The 24,208-nt window shown below is 38.5% G+C and overlaps 1 protein-coding gene across 8 annotated transcripts in view; it reads right to left on the bottom strand.

Annotated features, from left to right (window-relative positions):
• The window catches only part of camk2g2 (calcium/calmodulin-dependent protein kinase (CaM kinase) II gamma 2), a 61,525-nt gene that overhangs the window by 15,966 nt on the left and 21,351 nt on the right, over positions 1 to 24,208 (bottom strand). For 5 of the 8 annotated variants that reach the window (XM_082154125.1, XM_082154126.1, XM_082154128.1 and 2 more), the window contains exons 3-13: positions 21,878 to 21,937; positions 16,776 to 16,830; positions 16,120 to 16,185; positions 13,655 to 13,727; positions 10,753 to 10,855; positions 10,091 to 10,174; positions 9,810 to 9,904; positions 5,713 to 5,835; positions 5,346 to 5,429; positions 5,109 to 5,151; positions 810 to 850 (exon numbers count right to left, since the gene is read on the bottom strand). In XM_082154125.1, the coding sequence (XP_082010251.1) occupies positions 810 to 850; positions 5,109 to 5,151; positions 5,346 to 5,429; positions 5,713 to 5,835; positions 9,810 to 9,904; positions 10,091 to 10,174; positions 10,753 to 10,855; positions 13,655 to 13,727; positions 16,120 to 16,185; positions 16,776 to 16,830; positions 21,878 to 21,937 (827 nt within the window). Of the gene's footprint in view, positions 1 to 809; positions 851 to 4,784; positions 4,848 to 5,108; positions 5,152 to 5,345; positions 5,430 to 5,712; positions 5,836 to 9,809; positions 9,905 to 10,090; positions 10,175 to 10,752; positions 10,856 to 13,654; positions 13,728 to 16,119; positions 16,186 to 16,775; positions 16,831 to 21,877; positions 21,938 to 24,208 lie in introns of all 8 variants that reach the window. The other 3 variants (XM_082154124.1, XM_082154127.1, XM_082154129.1) reach the window with 1 other exon arrangement.

Raw genomic sequence — 24,208 nt, 5'->3', positions numbered from 1 at the left:
CAAGAAAAAAAAGAGAGCCAGAGAGTGAGAAAGTGTTGAGGGAGAGTCAGAAAAAAGGGAGAGACACGGAACAGATCTCACCATCAAATAAACACTGGAGCTTGACTTCCTTTTCTGAACGGAGTGAAACAGAGGAGGGCAAAACAGGGAAGCATAGAAAACAGGCCAGTGAACACAGAAAAAAAATAAAGCTGCTAGTTAGATCCCACAGAGAAGAAAAAGAAGAAAAAGTTGCAAAGCCATGTGTGACATGACAGGGGTGTTTAGTAGCAACAGTTGAAAAGTGCTAAACTGCTGAAATTGATTTATTGATAAGACTTGTTTCATTTAGAGAAACTGTCGCTTCGCAGTTGCTTGGTGAAAGGCTGGCGATTCACTGCACGCACAGAGACGGCACAGGGTTGAGTAAGTCTCTCTGCTTCAACAGATTTTACCATGACTCAGGACTAACAAATGGGCAAATATCCGTCTAAATATGCTGAATGGGTTTGATTGGGCCTCCTCAGAGGGATATTATTCAAGCTAACACACTGAAAATATATCATATAAACAGCTAATCATTTTAAATTAGAAACAGAGTGTATTTAATGTCTTTGGTTTATGCCAGCCATTTGTTGGTTAGCTTGACTGTCAGTTCTGTTTATAATATGCCCTTAAAAGAAGGAAAATAAATATGACAGGAAACATCATTTAAAAACTGGGGAAGAACTGTGCATTTGTTTATGATACAAAAACATTACATTTTATGATGCCAATGCTGATTCAAGAACTTAATGAGAAAGGGGTTTATAATGTGTGTGTGGGCTTACCTTCACGCCGTCAGACTTTTTGTTCAGTAAACTTTTGCATGCTGAAAGATGAGAGGAGAAAAAAATTAAACACTTAGAAATGGTCAATCTTTTGATGAACTGACTAGTTACTGACATCCACAAATGTTGTTCCTTTACTGTAGAAACCAGTTGTTATTCTTGACTAAAACTATTAAAAATTGTTTTGGGTAATTGAAAACAAGCTGAAATCAAATCAAATCAAATAAAACAGATGAAAAACGTAAACTTAAACATTTTTCAAAATTAAATAACTAAGTTTAAGGGTATTAAAAGGGTATGTTTACACGTTCAGATGTACAGTACTAAAAACAGCGAGGTTTTTCCTTTGCTTTTTTTTGCGTACAGACGACAACGTTCAAAACAATCCCGTTTTACACGGATCCGCGAAAACGATTATTACGCATGTCAGGCCAGTAGTTGGCAACTTAGTAAAGAAAAACTATGCGCCTATAGAATGTAATACGTCACTGTTTTCACAAATTCAAATTTTTGAAGTTTAAAGACTATAATGGTATCGTTTTTAAAAACTTTGAAGCCCCTTTTCAAAAGTTTGCCTTTTCAGGCCCCCAAAATGCCGTTATATAAATGATCGGCTAAAACGCATAAAACGTTTTTAGTTGAAAACAGTGTCGTGTCAACGGCCCCTAAAACTATATAAATCAAATTACAAAAACTATATAGAATTTTTTGTATTTTTTTTTACTAAAATGACAAAGCACATACAATTACTAAAACTTAAAATGAAAATTTTAAATATATATAAAAAAGACAATTCAAAATATGAATGAATACTACAATAGTACATAAATAACAATGGCAGAATCAAGCCACATGACACGGAATACCATCCATAGGGCAGTAAAAATGCCACCTAGACCCATGGCACAAGCACTGGTAGCATATAAAGTGGCTAGAAGGTTCTCTCCACCAAGAAACGTGAAAGACCACCTCAGTTTGATATGAAACACTTTCTATGAGCACATCCTATCCTGTGTTCTCATAAACAGAAACGTGGTTTAAAAGGCGAAACAGATCAAATCAGACACAATGCCAACAAATATGTGCACACAAATAAAAAAAATACAAGGAAATGAGTAAACGTCATAAGTATGATCTTCAAATTCCCTTACCTTCAAAAGTAGATAGAGGTAGGAAAGAATGCAAAAAGGGAAAAAGGTAAGATAAATCAATCAACGGATTATTAAAAAGAAAAACAGCTATGGCAAACAAAGTAGTCAAGCAACTCAAAGCAAAACTAGAGGGTTTTTTGTTCATGCTGTGTCCATGCTGTGCAGAGCCATCTCCTGCCTGGCCTGCTGTCATCACTGAAGGCATCTCTCCTGCACACGACTCCATGCAGATCTGACAAACCAATGCCTATGTCTGCTTCAGTTCACTCTAGCACTCTAGAGCTGAACTGCTGATTCATGAGAGGACTGAGTGGTTGGACGATAAGGCCTTTTTTTCTTATCTGTTCAGCTGTTGTGCTCGTAATTAAACTGGTCTTGTAATTGAAATTGTATAATGCATCAAATTAAGTTTGTGTGCTGCACCTGTTGATAGTGTGAAATTAATAAAAAACTAATTTAGCATGAGTTAGAGAGGGTAGCGGTGGACTGATAAGAGTTTTTTTTTTAAACAGTCAGTGCCACTGCCAATAGAGAGAACCGGGTGGATGATGGCCGAGTAAGTGATCATGTACTGTACACAATACTGTTCAAAAGTTTCAGGTCAGTAAGATAAAAAAAAAAAGAAGAAATTCATACTTTTTATTAAGAAAGAATGCATTAAATTGATCAAAAGGCATAATAAAGACTTTTATAATGTTATAAAATATTTCTAATTTAAAAATGTTTTAATTTGAACTTCCTTTTCGAGAAATAATCTTTAAAAAAATTTGCACATTTTCCAAAAATATATTAAGCAGCAAAACTGTTTTCAACATTGATAAGAACAGTTTCTAAAGCAGAAAATCATCATGTAAGAATGATTTCTGAAGGATCAAGTGACACTAAAGACTGAGTAATGATGCTGAAAATTCAGCTTTGCCGTAAAAAAAAAAGTTAAAAATTTGACCCCAAAAATACTGACCCCAAAATTTTAAATGACTGTGAACAAGTAGAAATTGTGTGTGCTGAAATTAGACACGTTTGCTCAAATTAAATAAACTCATAAGTGGGCATGGTTATCGGCAGTGTCTTTCAAACTAGTCAAATAGCAGCTAATTAAATGGCCTGGCTGATATATCACATTGTAAACAACTGCCTCTGATTAAATTAGATGTACTTGTGAGGCTTATATAATCCGCTGCAGCTGTTAACGGTGCAGTAAGCGATTTTTGAAAAATGCTGTTAAAAGTGGATCGGACCCAGCACCGCAACAAAGTTGCAGCCAATCAGCAGTAGTATACTAATGATGGGAGAGGAGAGACAGTGAGCTGAACAAGAGGGATATTTGAAGAAAGACTAAGTTTAGATTACAAAAGAGAAAAGCTCACTGGAAAAAGAAGAGCTATGATCGAGCAAGAGCTTTAGGAGCAGTGTTAATATTAGAAAAGCTTTCCAACACTGGTGAGACCCAAGCAGGAAGGCCTGAAAATGGATGCAGAGGTTGCGAAGTTTCTGCTCCATCAGTGAGTAACATTATATACTGTATATACTCTTGTGTACTGTAGGTTCATTTTTTGTGCTTCCTTGTCGTCTGTTTGTCCTCTTCACTTTTTTAAGTTTCTGCTATGATAAAAAAAACACTCTTGCATTGCATGTTTGTACATTTTGGGGGCAAAGCAATGAAGGGAGGGGTGTGTTTGTTTGGGTTGATTTCAAATATCAACAGTGTTCAACAACTATTTCGAGAAATAGCATACTGCACCTTTAAGTATCATTGTAAAGCGACAGAAGCAATTGGCAGAGCGTTCACAGACATGCCACTTTCATTAAGACGTATACATGAAGAGAGGGGCAAGAAACTAAGAAACAAACAAAAAGCAAGACAGAAGGACATGTGGATCCCTGTTGCTTCGTGTCCTCCATGCACAAAGACACCCGAAGACATGCTGAAAGGTGCTTTTTAAGCACCCCACAGCAATCCCCGCTGTGAAGACTTCAGTACAGTGGCTCTTTTCAGTAAGTCTTTCATTAAAACCATGCTATTGCTAATACATACATGATGTAGACATTCATTCTTACAACAGGCAAATGCATGTCAGCATCTACCCACAATTTCATACCACTGCAGCTGGTTGACCGAAAGCCGACCTGACTGTGACTGTGAGGTATACAAGAAGAACGAGCCACCTTAAGAAACCATCAACATAAATAAAGGCCACTTAATCTGTAATGAAAACCTTAAATATGATGCCGTTGCTTAAGGTGACTCGGGTCGAAATACCTCCACCGGAGTATCCCTGGACCATCACCAAGAGCGCAAACCCATAATGCATTATGTTTCCAGAGAGACACCATTTGGAAGACATAATGTGTTACTCTTCTTACCATCCCAACCCGCTGAAAATGACACAAAACATCTTCTGACAAGTTCACAGCACTTGTGTAAAGATGTTCAGTGCAGACTAAAGGCAAAGGTCACCTCTGACAGGAAAGGGCACCTTCATCCTAGACTTTGGTCAAAAGCCACGAAGCACAAAGGGTTACGAATGCATCTCAGGGTTGGGAGTGACTGAATGTTTTATACACATCAATTTACTTAAATTGTATTACTGTCAAGATATGCAGTCACGCAAGATTTCTATTGAATCAAATTAGAATTTTTTAATATTCTAAATTCAGTCAACGAACCCAAACCCTGGAGCGCGTGTTAAGTATTCTCTGCATAGCGAATGGCCTCTCAGAAGAGTTTCAGTGCCCGTGCGTTGGCAGGGATATAGCAGGCTCCCCTTGGTCACATGCTGAGGCTGAAAGTGGGCAACGGCCCCCTAGTGCCCATCTCACATACCTTCCTGTGCCAGTGCAGCTGTGCTGGTGGTGGGGGTGGCGGGGCTGGTGTGCTGCCGACCCACTATTGGACAAAAGAGCATGTCGTTTTGGAGAGGCTTACTCAAGGCAGAAGCTCAGCCTCTCCGGGATCACAGAAAAACTTACCCAATTTGTTTAATAACAAAGCAACCAAAAGCAAAGCCCAAATGCCTCTATGCAGTCAGGAAAGTGAGGCCAGATTATAAAATCAAAGTTTTGAAAGAAACTACATAAACATAACATACTAATCTCAATGTATGATCACAAGTCTTATTCATAATTCAGAAGCTAATAAGGCATTCACCTGAGAAGTTCCTGGACACCAGCATGGTGGTCAAAATGGCCCCCTGCAGGAGACATAAGTATCTTTAGTATCTTATCTAGAAAAGGACAAGGTCTTCAAACAATCATAGATTTGGATAGAGCATTAATGGTGGCTATGGAAAGTAACCCAGATTAATACACTTGTTCAAGTTAGCCAGTGCATTAACTAATGTTAACAAAATAGAACCTTATTGTGTTAGCAATGAATGATTCAGACCTTGAGTTTTCTACGGGCGTTGAACTTGCGCAGACACTCAACGGTTTCTTGGCGATGCATCATGGAGGCGACAGTGGAGCGTTGCTAAGTGTGAGAGAAAGATGTCACAGTCCTCAGGACAAATCTTTATTCAGATACAGTATGTTATGACAGATTGGATATAATACAAATTGGATATTAAGTCTCATTTAAAGTTTTTTATTAACCAAATAGGCTAGCAAATGTTTATTTCATTGCAGACTGGAACTGTAAGCTTTTTGACATTATGCCAGTTGGTGCATGTAATCGTGATAGGCTGGGTGACGTAATATAAACCAGCCCTGAAAGATATATCAAAGTGCTTGGGGTTTAAGTCCAGGATACTTACGCAGATCCATGGATGCTTGATTGCTTGGTCAGCCGTGATCCTCTTCGCTGGGTTGATGGTCAGCATCTGGTTGATAAGGTTTTTGGCCTCTGGGGTAACAGTGTCCCACTCTGGAGAGGGAAACTAAGACATGAAAAAACAAGAGAGGAAAGATGATTGAGTTTTCTTGGCGAGATACAGTGAGGTCTACACTGAAAACCTGAGGTTTGTTTCATTTAAACCTGAAAATGAGGGCGTGCTACCTCCCGGAAATTAGTTTTTGCAGGGTGGGATGTCTTATATTGTGTATTTACCATGGTAACTATAGTTTCCATAACCTTGAAACCTTAGTCAGAAAACCAGTCAGAATCTGCTGTGACCACCATTTGCCTCACGCAGTGCAACACATCTCCTTCGCATAGAGTTGATCAGGTTGTTGACTGTGGCCTGTGGAATGTTGGTCCACTCCTCCTCAATGGCTGTGAGAAGTTGCTGGATATTGGTAGGACCTGGAACACGCTGTCGTATACGCCGATCCAGTGCATCCCAAACATGCTCAATGGGTGACATGTCCGGTGAGTATGCTGCCCATGCAAGAACTGGGATGTTTTCAGCTTCCAGGAATTGTGTACAGATCCTTGCAACATGGGGCCGTGCATTATCATGCTGCAACATGAGGTGATGGTCGTGGATGAATGGCACAACAATGGGCCTCAGGATCTCGTCACGGTATCTCTGTGCATTCAATATGCCATCAATAAAATGCACCTGTGTTCGCCATCTATAACATACGCCTGCCCATACCATAACCCCACCGCCACCATGGGCCACTCGATCCACAACGTTGACATCAGCAAACCGCTCACCCACACGACGCCATACACGCTGTCTGCCATCTGCCCTGTACAGTGAAAACCGGGATTCATCCGTGAAGAGAACATCTCTCCAAAGTGCCAGACGCCATCGAATGTGAGCATTTGCCCACTCAAGTCGGTTACGACGACGAACTGCAGTCAGGTCAAGACCCCGATGAGGACGACGAGCATACAGATGAGCTTCCCTGAGGCGGTTTCTGACAGTTTGTGCAGAATATCTTTGGTTATGCAAACCGATTGTTGCAGCAGCTGTCCGGGTCTTGGAGGTCCTTGGCTGGTGTGGTTACACGTGGTCTGCGGTTGTGAGGCCGGTTGGATGTACTGCCAAATTCTCTGAAACGCCTTTGGAGACGGCTTATGGAAGAGAAATTCAATTAAATTCACAGGCAACAGCTCTGGTGGACATTCCTGCAGTCAGCATGCCAATTGTACGCTCCCTCAAAACTTGCGAGATCTGTGGCTTTGTGCTGTGTGATAAAACTGCACATTTTAGAGTGGCCTTTTATTGTGGCCAGCCTTAGGCATACCTGTGAAATAATCATGCTGTCTAATCAGCATCTTGATATGCCACACCTGTGAGGTGGGTGGATAATCTCGGCAAAGGAGAAGTGCTCACTAAGACAGATTTAGACAGATTTGTGAACAATGTTTGAGAGAAATAGGCCTTTTGTGTACATAGAAAAAGTCTTAGATCTTTGAGTTTAGTTCATGAAAAATGGGGGCAAAAACAAAAGTGTTGTGTTTATAATTTTGTTCAGTGCAGTTTTTTAATAGCCTTTCCTTATCCTGTTTATTCATAAGTGTAAGTGATATTCTTGCAACTTAGGTGTATGTTAAGTAATGTGGGCATGGTGCGCTAACCATTTTTGAGAAATAAATTTGCTTGGTTCAAATTCATAAATATTTGGGTCGCAGCGTAATGACAATGGTAAAATGTGGGTCCCATGACCAAATCAGCTGAGAACCACTGGTATAGTTTATTTATATATTTTTATTTATTTATTTATAATGGTAGATTCCTGGTTCATTAAGGCCCAATGACATTTTTACATTTAAAAATGCATTTTCTGTATAGCTGCTTTATAAGGAAATGCATTGTGAAAAGCTCTACAAAAATAAATGTGAAGTCAATATTTCAAGATCACTAATCATAAGTAAATTTGTGACATTGATCATGTGATTTTGTACAGATGGTAAGATGTTCTTCCATTGAAGCTCAAGATGCTCTTTATATCATCTTAAATCATACTGGAGAACACGATCATCAGGTTTTACACAAACTTGAGTTCATGAAGCTTAAGCACTGCGGACATCAATGCAAAAAGAAGACAAAACAAGTACTAATTCTGAATTCAACAATGTTAATTCAACTTTGCACCCAAATAGTTTTGCTAATACTGATAATATAAACAGTAATGAAAATTTGTACTACATAAGAAAATAATGAAAAATAGAAGCATTTTCACTATCTCAGACTTTTGTATGAAACTGAGAGCTCAAATGTATACTGACATGGACAAACACACAGATCAATGGCTTCCATGGCCTGTAATGGATTTTAATATGATTAGAGCAGAGTAGCTAAAGTGATGACTGGAAGAGTTGTTTTCCACCTGGATGGCTGAAAATGCTGAAACCAAAACTGACCTTCATAATCACATCTCTCCCACACAGAGCCGCATCAAATGGACAACACCACTATGCAACAAACACAACAAGCATGCTATACTCCCATGCACTTAGTGAGGCTAGTTAAGAGGGATTTTGAAAGCACAAATTAAATCAAATTAGTATGAATCCATACTATGATCATGCTGGACTGACAAACTACAGCTGATCACACGATGCCATCTCCAAGACTGTTGTAACCTCATATAAGCTATATAGAATAGTGTTAATGGGAAAGATCCCACTGTAAACTGTTTTCCTTTGGGGTTTGAGGAGATGATAATGCTGATGATAATGAAGAAGACTCCTCGGTTGTATGTTCCACTGCTGAGCTCTAGAGGAGGGGGCTGCCATAATTTATTATTGAGTAACTTGGCTCTCTATCCCAACCAATTAAATATTAACAAAGGCTTCAATCTGGGCTCGTCACTCTTGGGTCGATGAGGTGGCACTGAAATCTCTGTATGAGGACGGCCATGAGAGCTTCTCTGTCAACAAGTTGATGGACAATAAAAGACTAATGAAAGGCCTTTCACTTTCTGTTACTGATTGAGCCAAATGCCGCTTAAACTGGGTTACAGTCACTTTTTTAAATAAATAGGCCTTTTGTTTGACATGCTTTTACTGTTCGACTGTTTACTAAATGTCTGCTTTAATTAGATCAGATATGGGTGCAGTGCGGAGCGATTTTGCCTGGAGTGAAAAGTAGGCGTTTTGAAAGTTTAATTTCTTCCGGCACTGCTCCATCACCAAGCTGGAGAATGATGGAGAAACACAACCGGGGAACTATAGGTTTGTTTTGGAATTTAAAAAGACTTGTGATGTGAAAACAAGAAGTTTTCCTTTCACACGTGTACACTACCGTTAAAAAGTTTTTACAGAGAAATTAATACTTTTATTTAGCAAGGATGTATTAAATTGACCTAAAGTGACAGTAAAGACCTTTACATTATAACACAATATTTCTATTTTAAACAAATGCTGCTCTTTTGACTTTTTATTTAACAAATACTGAAAAATATCACAATTTCCACAAAAATATTAAGCAGCATAACTGTTTTTAACATTATTAAGACATTACATTTATAAAATAATAAATGTTTCTTGAGCATCAAATCAGCATATTAGAGTGATTTCTGAAGGATCATGTAACTGGAGTAATGACTGCTGAAAATTCAGCTTTGCCATCACAGGAATAAATAAGTATAAAGATGTACTTTTATAGACATATACATTTTGAAGTATATATTAAAATAGAAAACAGATATTACGGTATTTTGATCAAATAAATGCAGCCTTCATGAGCAAAAGAGAGGTCTTTCAAAAACACTAAAAATATACTACTGACTTCCAAACTTTTGATTTGGATCTACTGGGTATGGATCTATAGGTCTACTGGACAAAAAGTAATGAGAATCAAACATTGAAAATCTCATATTGGTCAACCACTGATCTGAATATTTGGGTGGATGTGTTTCCTTCAATGGAACAGGCCTGATTCAGATCTAAAACGGTGTCATTACATTATGAAGCAGTGAGAACTCATTAAGGGAAACAGTGTGTGTGATCACTCACGTCATAGGCTCCAGCCTTGATCTGTTGATACAGTTTGTGCTGATCCTCATCCCAGAAAGGAGGGTAACCCACCAGCAGGATATACAAGATCACACCTGCCCAGGACACATAAATTGAACTATTCAAATACTAATCCACTCTTCGTCCAAAGTAAAGAGACTGAATCATATATTTAGTACACCGATTATTCATAAAAGTGGACAAATACATGACACTACAAAAAAAAACAAAGTACTTTTTAAAATTACACTTTAAATAAATAAAACAGGTGAAAATCTTACCACATGCCCAGATATCTACTGGCTTGCCATAGGGATCCTTTCTCAGGACTTCAGGCGAGAGGTATCCAGGGGTGCCTGCAAAACCTGCAAGGCCATATTGTGATTTACATACATTTAGTATCTAAAATGAACAGATTTCACTCAAAATCTTCAACAGGCAACAACATTTCAGTTTGTATAAAAACACAAAATAGTTAGTGAAAAAAAAGATGTGCAGATGTGTTTATTTCTTATAAGGCTGTATAATGTGAAAAAGCATATAAGAAATTCCCACAATGTTGGAAAAGCTTATTTTTAATTTGTTCACTTGCTTTGTCGTCTGTGACCTCTGACTTGGTTCAAGTGAGTAGTCTTGACTCAAATAGAACATTAAACTCCATATTTCCCATGAGCACAGTGTAAAAACACAAGCTGGCTACTCTCCAGAGTTCTCCAGTCCCACAAGAGCCAAATATGCCATAGAGAGCAAACACAGCAATAAGGGAAAGCTAACGCTGCTTGAAAATCAGCGAATGTTTCAATGTATGAGAAACCAGTGATATTAATTTGGTCTCTTGAATTTAATTCAATCTTGCACCAAGACGATCTACAATGGCTTCAAGCCAAATCCCTTTAAGAGATCAGGCTACCAACGAGTTGAAGGAAAAGCAAATGAGTCTTACCGAACCAGGCCTGCTGATCTCCCTGCACCTCGATGGCGAGGCCAAAATCAGCCAGCTTCACAGCCGCCCCCTTCATCTTACTGGCCAATAGCAGGTTCTCTGGCTATAAGAGGACACATGAAAGAAAAAAGGGTAGGAGACAAGAAAGGAAGGAGGAATAGTGAGAAAGAAGACATAGATAAGAGAGTGTGAAAGCACAAAGGAGAACATAAAATGGGTATATCCGAACCGAAATCTCTAAATGCTGTGATTTTTACCATAAAACATAAAGGTGCAGTGTGCCATTTTTGAGGTCAAAAGTTAACTTGAGTTAAGTTGAGGCCACAGTAGCAAAAATTCACGCTCAAAAAAGGTCCACCGTCAATGTATGAAGCACAGCAAACAGAAGTCACTTTTTTTTAAAACAAAGCTACTTTCTGTTGGACATTGTGGCGACCAACTTGACCAACATCAGCATGACCAACTTGAACCTGGTCCAAAATCTGAGGTGAAATCTCCCAAGAAATTCCCAACCGGGTGGATTCCTGTTGATATTACTGTTTTTGGCTCGCAAACATTCTCTGAACAACAGTAAATGCGACTGCACCTTTACTATTCTACACAATTTAATCTAAATAACTTAAAAATAAAACACTAAAACAACATAATAGAGTACAGTATGAAAAAACTAAATGTGAGCCAAAAGAATTCTAAAGTGCAGTCGACAGGCATTCCCTACCATACGGCTGCTCACTTATTCTGTGCATGATAATGCTAAAGGTGATGATCAAACATAACGAGGCTGAGTTTAATCAACTGTGATCTGCATTAAAGGACATAAACGTATCCAACATGTTCTATGAGGACAGTCTTTCATCCCCACACTGTAGGAATACTGAGATCCGGTCTCGAACTACAGAGGGAATCAAGTCAGAGACAGAAATAGTGTGCATGCTTGTATATGTGTGCGAAAAGAAGGGAGAGATTGCATGTGGTGTCTTTATCTTACTGGTGTCTGTGTGTAAAGCAGACCGATACTTATGACAGCACACCCATTGCTCTGAGCTGCATAATTCATGAAAAGACAGAGAGGGCTTGTAGTCTCATGCTACGAGAGCAGGGGTGAGCTGCTCTCTCGCCCCGCTGTCCCACCCCCCCCGCTGCCTCTGTATGCTGCAGACACAGGCCTGACCTGGACACAGTGCAGCCACCCTACAACAACTGCCGGAACAAGTTTTATAGTGAGCTGCACACAACACACTTTCTGTGACGTCATGACATGGTGATGGCTTGTTATAATAAATATTAATTAAAGGGATAGTTCACCCAAAAATCATTTACTCACCTTTAAGTTGTTCCAAACCTGTATGAGTTTCTTCTGTTGAATGTAAAAGAAGATATTTTAAAGAATGTTGGTAACCAGACAGTTGACGATAGCCATTGACTTCCATAGTATTTTTAGTATTATATGGAAGTCAGTTGCTACCGGCGTCAACTGTTTGATTACCAACATTCTTTAAAATATCTTCTTTTGCGTTCAACAGAAGAAACTCATACAGGGTTGGAACAACTTAATGATGAGTAAGTGATAAAATATTTTTTGGGTGAACTATCCCTTTAAATCATACTGACAGAAGATTACTTTCCTAGAATGCCCAATGATGTAAATTAAGGAATATTCATAAGCCAAGCCCAAAAAAAATGTCTAAAGGTCAAAAGTTTTAAATGCTAGGCATCACATCCTCCTCCTCATCTTTTTTTAAGAGCTCAAAGATTTTTTTAATCAGTTTTTAGCACTTGAAAATGGTATCAACATAAAAAACAGCAAACAATCAACACAGAATTGCAGATAATAGATAAATTAGTCAACAAATAAATAAGATAAATAAATTGCTACTTTTCTAGATAAATAGAAGGTCAACCTTACATTTGTTGGAACAACTGTTCTTTTCACTTAATTCAAGGGCACAAAAATGTGACTGCTATTATTTTAGTATTATTAATATACCATATCAGCAGTTGGAAACCTTATGGCAGGTAGAAGGATAAACACTAAAGCGAATGGTCTGTTGGATCTGTGCGCTAGCTCCTACTCGACTGTCCCTGTTTGGTTCTTGCGTCCCTGTCGTAAGATTCCCTTGTCTGTCTGTGTTCAACCTTCTCTTTCGCTCTGATGAATTAGAGGAGGCAAAATGAGTCCCTAACGCACACGCTCACCACCATGCCACGGTTCTGCAGCCTCTGTGACATCACACGAGTTTCCATAGCAACCGGCCTGCCTTCAGCACTCCTCTGTCTGCCTTTACTTTTAGAGGTGAACTAATATGGAAAGGGCCGGTTCAGTTGGAGGTTCTGGAGGGGTGGGGTTAGACACATTTTTGTCCACCACATGCCGCTGATCTGTGTTTCATCAGTCATTACTGTAGAAAAAACCCCACTTTCATGCAAACACACGATTTGACCTCTTACACAGACTCTACTACATGTACTCGTAGGAAGATGAGAAGATACAAAAGAAAAATCGCTGTAACCTCTGACAAGCAACAAGGAAGCACTGTTTAATATCAATCCAATATGAAGTTCAGACTGAATGATGGCATTTAAGCAACAAATCTCTCCATCCTCTATTAAACATCCCTTTGATTGCTTTCTGCATTGTGCTTGTCATCAAATCGCCCCTCTGGATTCGCCACAGCCAACTGGCCACTCTCTGACGTCAAGAAACACAAATAACAATCAAACAGGCAAGAAAACGGCCATCCATGTTCTCCAGTGACAAGTTGGCAGCCACACAGTGTTTAATGTCACAAGCACATGTTTGAGTGTGTGCTGATGACGCCACAGTGTTGCCAAGAGGAGGAGGAGGGTTTGGATGACGCAAGCTCCAGGATTGGCACATTTCCACACTGACGGCATGACTCACCTTGAGGTCCCTGTGCACAATGTCATGCTGGTGGATGTGGCTGACGCTTTCCAGGATCTGATTGATGCAATGACTGAGAGAGAGAGAGAGAGAGAGAGAGAGAGAGAGAGAGAGAGAGAGAGAGAGAGAGCAGGGAGAAGGAAAAGAGGGACAGATTAGGAAAAGAAACCCAGGCATTAGTACAAGGATCTAACTCCAGATAGAAGATCAGGCACAAGAAATCTAGCTGAAGAATCTGGCCTATGCGGAGAGACTGAGCTTTGTATGAACAGCTAAATACTCAACAGATTCTCAACAGAACAGATTTGTTTTATGGTTGTCAAAGCTGCCAGAGTAGCTCTCCAGAATGGGAATGAAGATACATTTACCATGTCATCCAAATGCCAAAACAGTTTTCCTGAAGCTGAATACAATTTAAAATAACTGTTTCTATTTGACTCCAGTCTTCAGTGTCACATGATCCTTCAGAAATCATTAAAATATGCTTAAGAAACATTTATTATTATTATCATGGTTGAAAACAGTTGTCCGAATTTCTTTCAGGATTTCAAAAAGTTCAAAAGAACAGCATTTATCTGAAACAGAAGGCATTTGTAACATTATACACATCCATTCAAAGGTTTGAGGTCAATAAGATTTTTTAGTTATATACAGAAATCAACACTTTTAATTCAGGATACATTAAAGTGATCAAAACTGACAGTAGATACATTTATGTTACAAAATATTTCTATAGTCAATGTCTCTATTCAGCAAAAAAAATTTTTTTTTACCACAGTTCCTCCAAAAATATTAAAAGCTTTGCCATCACAGAAATAATTTCATTTTAAAATATATTGAAATAGAAATTGGTTACTTATGAACCAAGTTACTTTAAATTGTAAATTGATTAAATTGATCTATATCAATATTTCTCTCTCACACTTTTGGGCATTTGTTGCTCCGGCAGACTTGCACTGCAGAGAGACATTTCAAGAAAGTGAGGCGACATAAATAAGCACCGGTGGAGCTGGAAAGAATGTTTATAAATGCAGAGAGTGTTTACGGAGCTCTTAAACCTGTTCAAAAGGTCATGACCCGAGGACAGACGAAGGGTTGGGAGGAGATGACAGCTCTGAGGGAATGTTTGTTTGTTTGTTTGGAAACATACTTAAACCAAATCATTCAGAAATGTATTTTTTCATGTAAAGAGAGAGCAAAAAAGAGAGAGCTTGCAGAAAGAAAAGCAATGGCAGTTGCGGAAAGAAAGAGCCCCATTAGATATTCCCTAAAGCTCTCTTGAGGAAGGATGGCGAGGAAGGCATTTCTTGTGTCCAAATTTGGCAAAATCTGTGGACTGCATTCCATTCCATCCCATTACGGAGGCACTTTCCAGCAAAAACTCTCTCTGTTCTCCCTTGATGCAAACTCTCAGAAGCAGTCTTCACACTGTAAGTCTTGAGAGTGCCTTCCAAAAGTAATTGGAAAGTGACACTAATTTTGCTGTTCCGGCTTAGTGCTGAATATGAAGTGGATATGGACTGAAGTGCAGACAGTCAGCTTAAATTTAAGGGGATGCCTATTCAGGCAGCAGTTTAAAAATAACAATCACATTTCAGGCCAGCTTCCATCTCTGTTAAAGCACAGAGTATTTACATAGCTTGACATTATTTGAAATAAAAATATCATGTTTAATAATCAGTTGCGTAGCCCTGGCATTTAATGATTGTCTCACTGTCTGAGACCAAAGGGCAGCATTAGAGTCAGAATATCTTCACTGAGGCCTTACAGTAAAGTACTGCGGTGGTGCCATGGTGCAGTGATGGCTGCAGACAGTAATACCATGGTACTATGCGTATTGCGTACATCACTATATAACTGCTATAGTACAAACACACACAAAACCGTGTGTGGAAACAGTACGATTTAAAAAAAAATCTTACTGTTTCCACACATGGTTGTGTGTGTGTTTGTACTATTGCAGTTATATAGTTATATAGTATAGTGACTCTAATATATTTATTTATATATTTATATATATATATATATATATATATATATAAATACATTTATTCAACAAGAAAACATTAAATTGATAAAAAAATGTCTGTAAAAACCATTTATAATGTTGTAAAAGATTTCTATTTTAAATAAATTGTGCTCTTATAAACTTCCTTTTCTTGCCCTGAAAAAATCACTTTCTCCACAAAAATATTAAGCAGTTAATAAAAAAATTTGCCATCACATGGAAAAATTACATTTTAAAATATATTAAAATAGAAATCAGTTACTTAATTTTAAACTGAAATAATGTATTTTTAAATAATTTTAATAAATGTAGCCATGGTGAGCACTTCTTTCAAAAAACTTTAACAGACCCTAAACCTTTGAACAGTATTGTATATATACAGAAATATATTTACACATACATATAAAATATTACAACTAAACACTGATATGGTTTTAGCTGAATTTTTTTTACATACCTTGCATCTGCTTCACTGTAATATTCTCTTGCGACAATGTCTTCAAACAGTTCTCCACCAGTCACACTACAGGAAGAAATACAGGCTTTATAAACAGCTCAAGGGAGGAGAACTCAAAACTATAAACTATAAAGAGCATGAGGCCTGTAGAGGAGTGTGTGGCTAATGGAGGGAAGTTTTATCACCGTGGTTCGGCACTTAAGTGTTGGGTGAGCTCTATCAGAGTCTTAATGACACAAGAGCCCTGAGAGAGGACCATACAGTTACAATCTGCACACACGTATGTCTCGCTCTCACACAATGCAGTTCCACAGAGGACTCTATATCTCAACAACACTTCAGACTTGATAATCGTTCAACATGATGTCAACATAACTCAAGCAAAGGAGTTCAGAAATAAACCTAAGTATTTTAGACTATATGCTAGGGATGCACAACATGTATGCATGTTATATGGTAAAGAGAAATGGCCCTACTGGCTGGAGAAAAGAGTTTAATAGTTATACATCAATTACATTTTCCTGTAATTAGTTAATTACAGCCAAACAGGGCGGGAAGGAAGTGGAAAGTGCGAGTATACAGGCCTCATCTAGGATCAATCTTGTTTAACAGCAGAAGTAAGAGGGAAGATCAGAGTGTCTGACTCAGATACTTACAGGTCAAAGACCAGGTAATGAAAGCCTTCTTCTGAGATACTGTCATGGAGACGCACTGTTGAGGGAAAACAGATAGAGAGAATGAGGTAAGACAGAGAAACAACATAAGCAGGATGAACAGAACAAGCTTTTATCCTTTTCTTGACCTGCCCATGAAGTCATCCTCGTTAGCTCAATTACAAAACCCAACCTTGCTGCCTAATGCCTTCTAAGGCAGCATCGTAAGTGACCCATTTGGAACGGTGCGACTCCACATGCCACACAAATAGAACTCAGCATAAGACAGTGGTTCTCAACCTAAAACATAATATTCAAAGGCCATACACCATATAAGGTAAGACATTTTCTGTATTTCTGCAATTGTTGTAATTATGACAATGTAGCTTGTTTTCAAAATTATTTTATTAACAGAAACTTGGACTATTTATATATTAAAGGGGACCTATTATGCCCCTTTTTACAAGATGTAATATAAAGCCGTATTTCCACCGCTGGAACTTTCCCCAGGAACAAGGGCATTTGGGGTGGTACTCTGTGTGTTTCGACCACAGGAACCAGGGTCAAAATTAAGTTCGGGGAAAAAATTCCCTGCTCGCAAGGTTGTATTTTTTCAAAGTTCAGGAACTTTCGGGGGTGGGACTTGGGAACTGAACATGCTGATGGGTTGAGTTCATGCAGCATTTTGATTGGTTGTGTCTACGCAGCATTTTATTTCAACCACCATTTTTTATATTCTGTTGCGGTGCATGCATTAACAGTTGTTTGCAATTCGAATCGACAATGGAGTTTAAAATACATCCGATGGACCGACGACGAGGTTCAGGCTTTATTAAGACTATATACAGAAGACGAAATTGTAAAATTACACACAGTCCTAATCTTCCTAATCTTCAGGGTGCTTAAGACCGCAATGGAAACGCAGACAGCAAAAGGTCTAAGGGGAAAAAGTTCCTGGGACAATTTGTTCCGGGTAATTTAAGTTAATAAACCCCATTTTAATTAACCACAATGACATAGGAGACTGTGATACACTAATACACTAATAAGGATACATAACATACAAATATTGGGCAAAATGAAATTAAATATTTTTACATTTTTATTTGACTTACATTTTAATTTAACATTTTTAATTGCACTGAAATATTTTAGAAGTGAATGAATTATACGTTTATTTATAGACAACTTATACGTTTATTTATAGACATCATTTTCTCATGCTCGGTCAACATCTAGGATTTTTTGTTTTATTTGTTGCAATGCATTATTATGGGATTGTTTTCTCTTCAAAGGATACAAATTACATTAGAAGGCAACACTATCACATTTTTTTTCTATGAAACAATGTGCCTTGATATATTGTGCACAATAAGACCGAGCTGTGAAAAAAGAAACACTGACTTCATGACCACTTTAAATTAAAAAAGAATCACAGCTGACATCATTCGTGTCAGAGGAGGTACTGAGGTTCACATTACTGAGGGAACGGTGGCATTGCAAGTAAGGCAAGGAACATTTATTATCCTGATTGAAAGTAATGAATTTGTCATCGGTAGTTACAGATTTGAAACAGTGCACCTGCCAGATCTCACACACGCAGGCATTAAGAGACCCCTTGGCTCGCTCTCATTGTGTGTGGGTCTGTGTAAATGACAGCGTGCATTAATCTCAGACATGTGAGAGGTGGCTGTGCTAGAGGAGGGCAGAGAGGACAAAGCAGAATTATATTATCTCCACATACACACAGGATCACCCGCGGCGCTGACACAAACACACACATTCTGACAGGAGGACTGTGTTTTTTTAACACAATTCAGACTCATGGTGCTGTGAACAGTGTGTGAATGGAGAGAGATTTTAACAGGTTGGCCTGAGAGAAGTGAGGTGTGGATAGAGGTCATTACGTTCACACTGCAGGCTGAAACGACCCAATTCCGATTTTTTTGCCCCTATGCGACCTGTATCTGATCTTTTCATGACAGTCTGAACGACACAGATCCGATCTTTTCAAATGCGACCCAGGCCACTTGGGTATGTGGTCCCAAATCCGATACATATCCGATCTTTTCAAATGCGACTTCAGTCTGAACGGCCAGGTCGCATTTATCCGACCCGCACGTCATTGATACGCGAAAAACGTCATAAATCCTGCGTTGAAGTAGTCGTCGGTTTGAAAACGGACTGCATATTCGTCGAGCTGAGGTAAATCTGCCGAACGGGTCGACCTCGACGAGCCCGTTAAATAAAAAAAAAAGAAAAAAAAAAGCCCACGGCCATTATATACGTTATGTTAACTTATTTGTGCTGAATCTGATATTAGATAGGTCAGCGGCTGCTGTCTGGCTCTTGTGTAACGGTCGCTGCGCGCGCTCTCGTGTGTGCGTGTGTGTGTGTGTGAGAGAGAATCACAGTTAAAGTTTAGCTACTTCCGCAAACAAAAAGTGACGTCGTTGACCGTTGAGTACTCTTCTGCGCATGCGAGTCACTTCTGGGTCATTTCACGTTCACACAGGAGATCACAAAAGGTCGCATTTAATTGGAAATGTGAACGGCCTTGCAAAAAAATCGAATTTTTTCAAAAAATCGGAATTGAGCATTAAGCCCTGCAGTGTGAACGTAGCCTCTGTGTTGTACTCTGATGGAGAAGACACTAGTTATTGCTCTAGTACTCTAGAGCAATCAAACTTGTCCTAATACTTTTGACTTGACCTAGAGTACTGCTACTTCACTGGTCTAAAACTAAAATGGAAAAAAAGAAATAATATTAGCAATGTGTGTTGTAGCAATGTAGCTGCTGCTGCAGATAGGTATAAAACATATTTTATCAAAAAAAAATTCTCGAAATAAATACATTCTTATTCTATTATTCAGCAAGTATGTATTAAATTTAAGAAAGTGACAGTAAAGACATTTATAATGTTAATGTAAAAAAATACTTTCATTTGAAATAAATGCTGTATATTTATCCTGGTTTACACAAAAATATTAAGCAGCACAACTGTTTTCAACACTGATAATAATAAGAAATGTTTCTTGAACACCAAATCAGCATATTAGAATAATTTTTTAAAAATTGCCATCACTGGAATAAATTACATTTATTTAAAATTGTAATAGTATTTCACAATATTGCTGTTTTTACTGTGTTTTTGATCAAATAAATGCAGCCTTGGTGAGCATAAGAATACTTCTGTCAAAGCATTAAAAAAACCTTATCGACCCCAAACTTTTGTATTTTATATTAGCCTACTTTATTATTATTATTTTTAAATATTTCTGAACATTTATTTGCTATTTTATTTTGTATCTTTGTTCAGTTATCTTTATCTGTCTATTGTTATAACCCTACACTGAACTAACCATATTGGGAGAAAAATCGGACTGATCAATAAAAGTTCCTTTTTTAATAGCATAGTTCTATGATCCCTTGATATCCGGTAATATCACAAATCTTGACATGTTTTACGAATATCAGTACGGGACACATAAATCAAAATCTTTTATTTTATTGGTAGGTGAGTTTTCTTTTACTTAGCGGAAAAAGAAATTCTGCAAAAACACCAGTGGTGGGTGAATTTTCACAATCTGTTGAAGAGCTCCACAGGGATGCATTGTTCCTATCTTACATTTTGTTGCACTGAAAACGCATGCCTGAAGACGCAGCTCTGAGTGAGATAACATGAAGAATGCATGTAGATGCATGTGGGCTGTGTGTGTGACAGAGCTTATGTCACACTATCTGCTCTAGCTATGAGTCTGTGGGCCAACGGCAGTCATGTTTTCATATCTGCTGGTTTTTTAGAAGAGGGTTTGTTAACAACAAACCCCACTGTTGGTAAAATGTACAAAGGCTGTTAGTTACCCTGCATATATTATGTACAGTTTATGTGTTCAAGGAAAAGGAAGCGGAAAAGAACGAGTTTGAGTCTTTGCTGCCATAGGCCATGTGCTCCTTAAGCATGCTCTCTCTCTCTCTCTCTCTCTCATATACACACTTGATTGCTCTTGAGTTTACTGGCAGTCCATGCAGAAAACATGACAATCTGATCCTTTGAGAAAGAGTGAGAGGGAGAAAGAGTAAAAAAAAAAAGAGAAAAAGAGAACATGAGAGAGAGAGAAAGGGCCATTTAAGGCGGTTAAACAGTAAAGGGTACTAAAGACAGATTTAGGCCACTGGGAATGGAAGGGAGGGAATACAGGAGAAAGAGAAAAGCGTGAGAGGAGAGATGAGATAAGAGGGTGGGAAGGGAGACAAATCCTAGAAAGAAGAAAAATGAGGGCTACAAAAAAAACACAAAAAAGGGATACATCAAGCAACGATTGTGGCTACTAATGATTATCAATGACACACATTTCAGATTGTCCCTTACATAAAGGTATAGTATGTCTTGGAAACTTGGAATAGCCAAAGTCTTATGGTCTAATTTTATGTGGCATCTCTGTCCTTTTTGGAGTTTAAATTGTTTTGGTATAAAAAGGAGCAGCTTGAACATTGTGTCTAACCTCTCATTCTTTGTTTCATGGAAGAAAATAATAACATGAATAAACACAAAGGAAAGTAAATGCTGACAAAATTGCAACTTCTGGGTGAATATTCCCTGTTAAATAAGTCTGGTGTGACTCATTTAATCACGGTTAAAGGATATTTTCTCAAACAGTTCCGACCATTTGGTTTTAATCCTGTTGTATTCCTTCAAGTCTTCATAACTTCAAATTCCACAAAAGCTTGATCTTGAATTCACTAACTTTCTAACTTTCTCTTTTGCACCTGGTGATTAACTCAGTGTCCTTTATCACCATGCAGAAACATCTTACCACAGCACTCAGCTGTTCACACACACTGAAGTGAGCCTGAAGGGATGAAGCCTGAGACATTTCCATGATTTTGCATGAGCAGGAGATTTTGTCTGTGTGATCTGTCGTGTCAGCCACATCCTTTCTCATTCCATGCAAATAATCTTGTGTTGAATGTGAAGCATGTTTGTACAGTATGTCTCACTGTACATCCACTATTATCCTTGATTATTGAGGGGAGAATGAAGACTTGAATCTGCACCCCCTGCATTGAGCATATTGAGAACAAGCATGTTGTTGAGACTCACCTATGTTGGGGTGTTTGAGCAGACGGCAGATCCGAGCCTCTCTCTCCAGCTTCTGATGATCTGAGGATTAAACACAGAGAGAACAATTCAGCACATTTAACTCCTGAACCTCCACACCTGTCAGAACACAAAGTGAAGAACCACTTACACTACTGTTGAAAAGTTCAGGGTTTTTTAAATGTTCCTAAAAAAAAGTCTGCATGTATCCGATCAAAAATGCAGTAAAAAATACAGTTTCTGACACAAATCAATTCTGTTTCTCCTTTGGCTTCAGAAGACGGACTTTTATGATGTTTTTAAATGGTGTTTTTTGGTCATTTGGTTCACTTTCATTATATGGAAATGACCGATGTGCTCAAATCACCCTGAGATGGATATCAAATCCCAGGCGTAAACAGTGCCTGTGATGCAGTCAATGCAACCGTTTAGTGACATAATTAATAGCAGGCATTCTGCCCTATTATTAGCAAGAATATAGTTAATGACTCTGGGCGAATGCAATGTGCATGAGGTAAAGATGTCCACTCTAGAAAGAAAGCGTCCAAGATTAATATAACTGCCCATCCTGAAATAACGAGCATCGATCTCTAAAAGGATACAAGGTCATAGCCTCTATGGGAAACCTTTCAAGATTTTTTTATGGCAGGGAAATCAAACAGACACACAAACAAACTGCTTCTGCAGTGTAAATACATTATATGAACACATAGGTCTTCCCAGCCTATAAACAATTATGTTACGCACCACCATTCATGGTAGAGACCTGATCATGTGATATTAAGAATAAGCCAAGAGGGTTTTGAACTCTTGACTATGTGTCAGTATGGAAAAGCAGAGTTTCTAATGCAGGGCTGTTGGTATTTGGTATTGTGTATACTCTATTAAAACCATGTCAAGCATCTTAACTAGAGTTGTCTGCATTACGCCAGACAACACCCTAGTTGAAAAGAATGCACATGTGCACCAAACACACAGTCATCTGCAGCAGCAGTGATCCACTAGTAGGAATTCAAATCATGAACTCAATGCAGGCACTCCTGCTGGGTCAGATCAGTCTCACTTAAACACTAGCACACACAGCGCTCTTATGCATAACATATCCTTAGTCCAAGATCACACAGTGCCAGGTGTGTGATACTCGTCTAAAATGAGCCAGACCTCAAACTGTAAGAAAATATTACAAAATATAATAAAGACTGAAAAAAAAAGTATAGATGTCCCAGGGTGTTTATGTATTCGTGTTGCTATGTTCTTGTCGGAGGCCTTGACTAACCGCATGTGGATGTGGATCTTCTACCCAAAAAGACTTCAAATTCTCTGACAGCCCCAAAGCATGATTCTCAGAAATGACATCAGCTTCAATCTTAAAGGATCAAATATTAATCTAAAAACCATCACCACCACACAAACATCACACAGCCTTAGCATTCACAGTACTTCTCATGAACACACACACACACATACACACACTTGAAGTGATGATGTTTTCATCATATTTGTAGAAATACATGTGGGTGTAGGATCACGGGTGGCTTAAAGCTTTTCTGAAAAGTGCTACCTAATAAACATCCCTCTGAAAGAACGAACGGTGACCGCTGTGAGTGATGTGCGTGTGCGTTCGGTTTATGGCAGCAGATGTCTTTATTACCTAACAGAATTAATCCAGGACATTTAATATTCGGCTCCCTACAGAACAGTTAATCTGATGGCTGAGCGTGAGAGACGGCCGTACAACGACTGCTGGCATGTAGAGAAAATAAACACACACATAAATTAAACACTTTGAGTATGTGTAATAAAACATTTTGTTTTTATCATTTGCTGCACCTTCCACATGCAATCTATCCACTGCATTATAAATCAAGTTTGAAGTAGAATAAACACAAATCCACTGATGGCTGTGATCTGATAAAGGCTTTGAGAAAGAGAAATGGCTTTGAGTGGCTCCCCTCCCACCTTTTTTTTCTTTCCACTCACGCTCCTCCCTTTGTGCGATCTCTCTCGTTTTCTCTTTTTATCCCATTACTGAAGAGATAAATAAATGATGTGTTGTTCAGTGACCATCTCTAAAATCCAATTGGGCTAAGTGCTGCTTTCTCACTGTGCGGTCAGGTTCATGATGTCATGGGCTCTCAGAGAGAGAGAAACAGAGAGATTCAGAAAGCAGGAACAGTGAATTGACTGCTATGAACAGTTAAATTAAACATCAACAGGTGTATAAGAGCCCTGAGATTGGATCAGTATAAACCTTTGAAGACAATGAGCATTCTAGACCAGCAACTGTATGGTTTAAAACAAATTCCAATAGATTCCAATAAAATTCCAAAAGAT

The sequence above is a fragment of the Leuciscus leuciscus genome, assembly GCF_965113295.1.
Source record: "Leuciscus leuciscus genome assembly, chromosome: 22".
NCBI classification, from domain to species: domain Eukaryota; kingdom Metazoa; phylum Chordata; class Actinopteri; order Cypriniformes; family Leuciscidae; genus Leuciscus; species Leuciscus leuciscus.
This window is presented reverse-complemented; position numbering and strand designations above follow the sequence as displayed.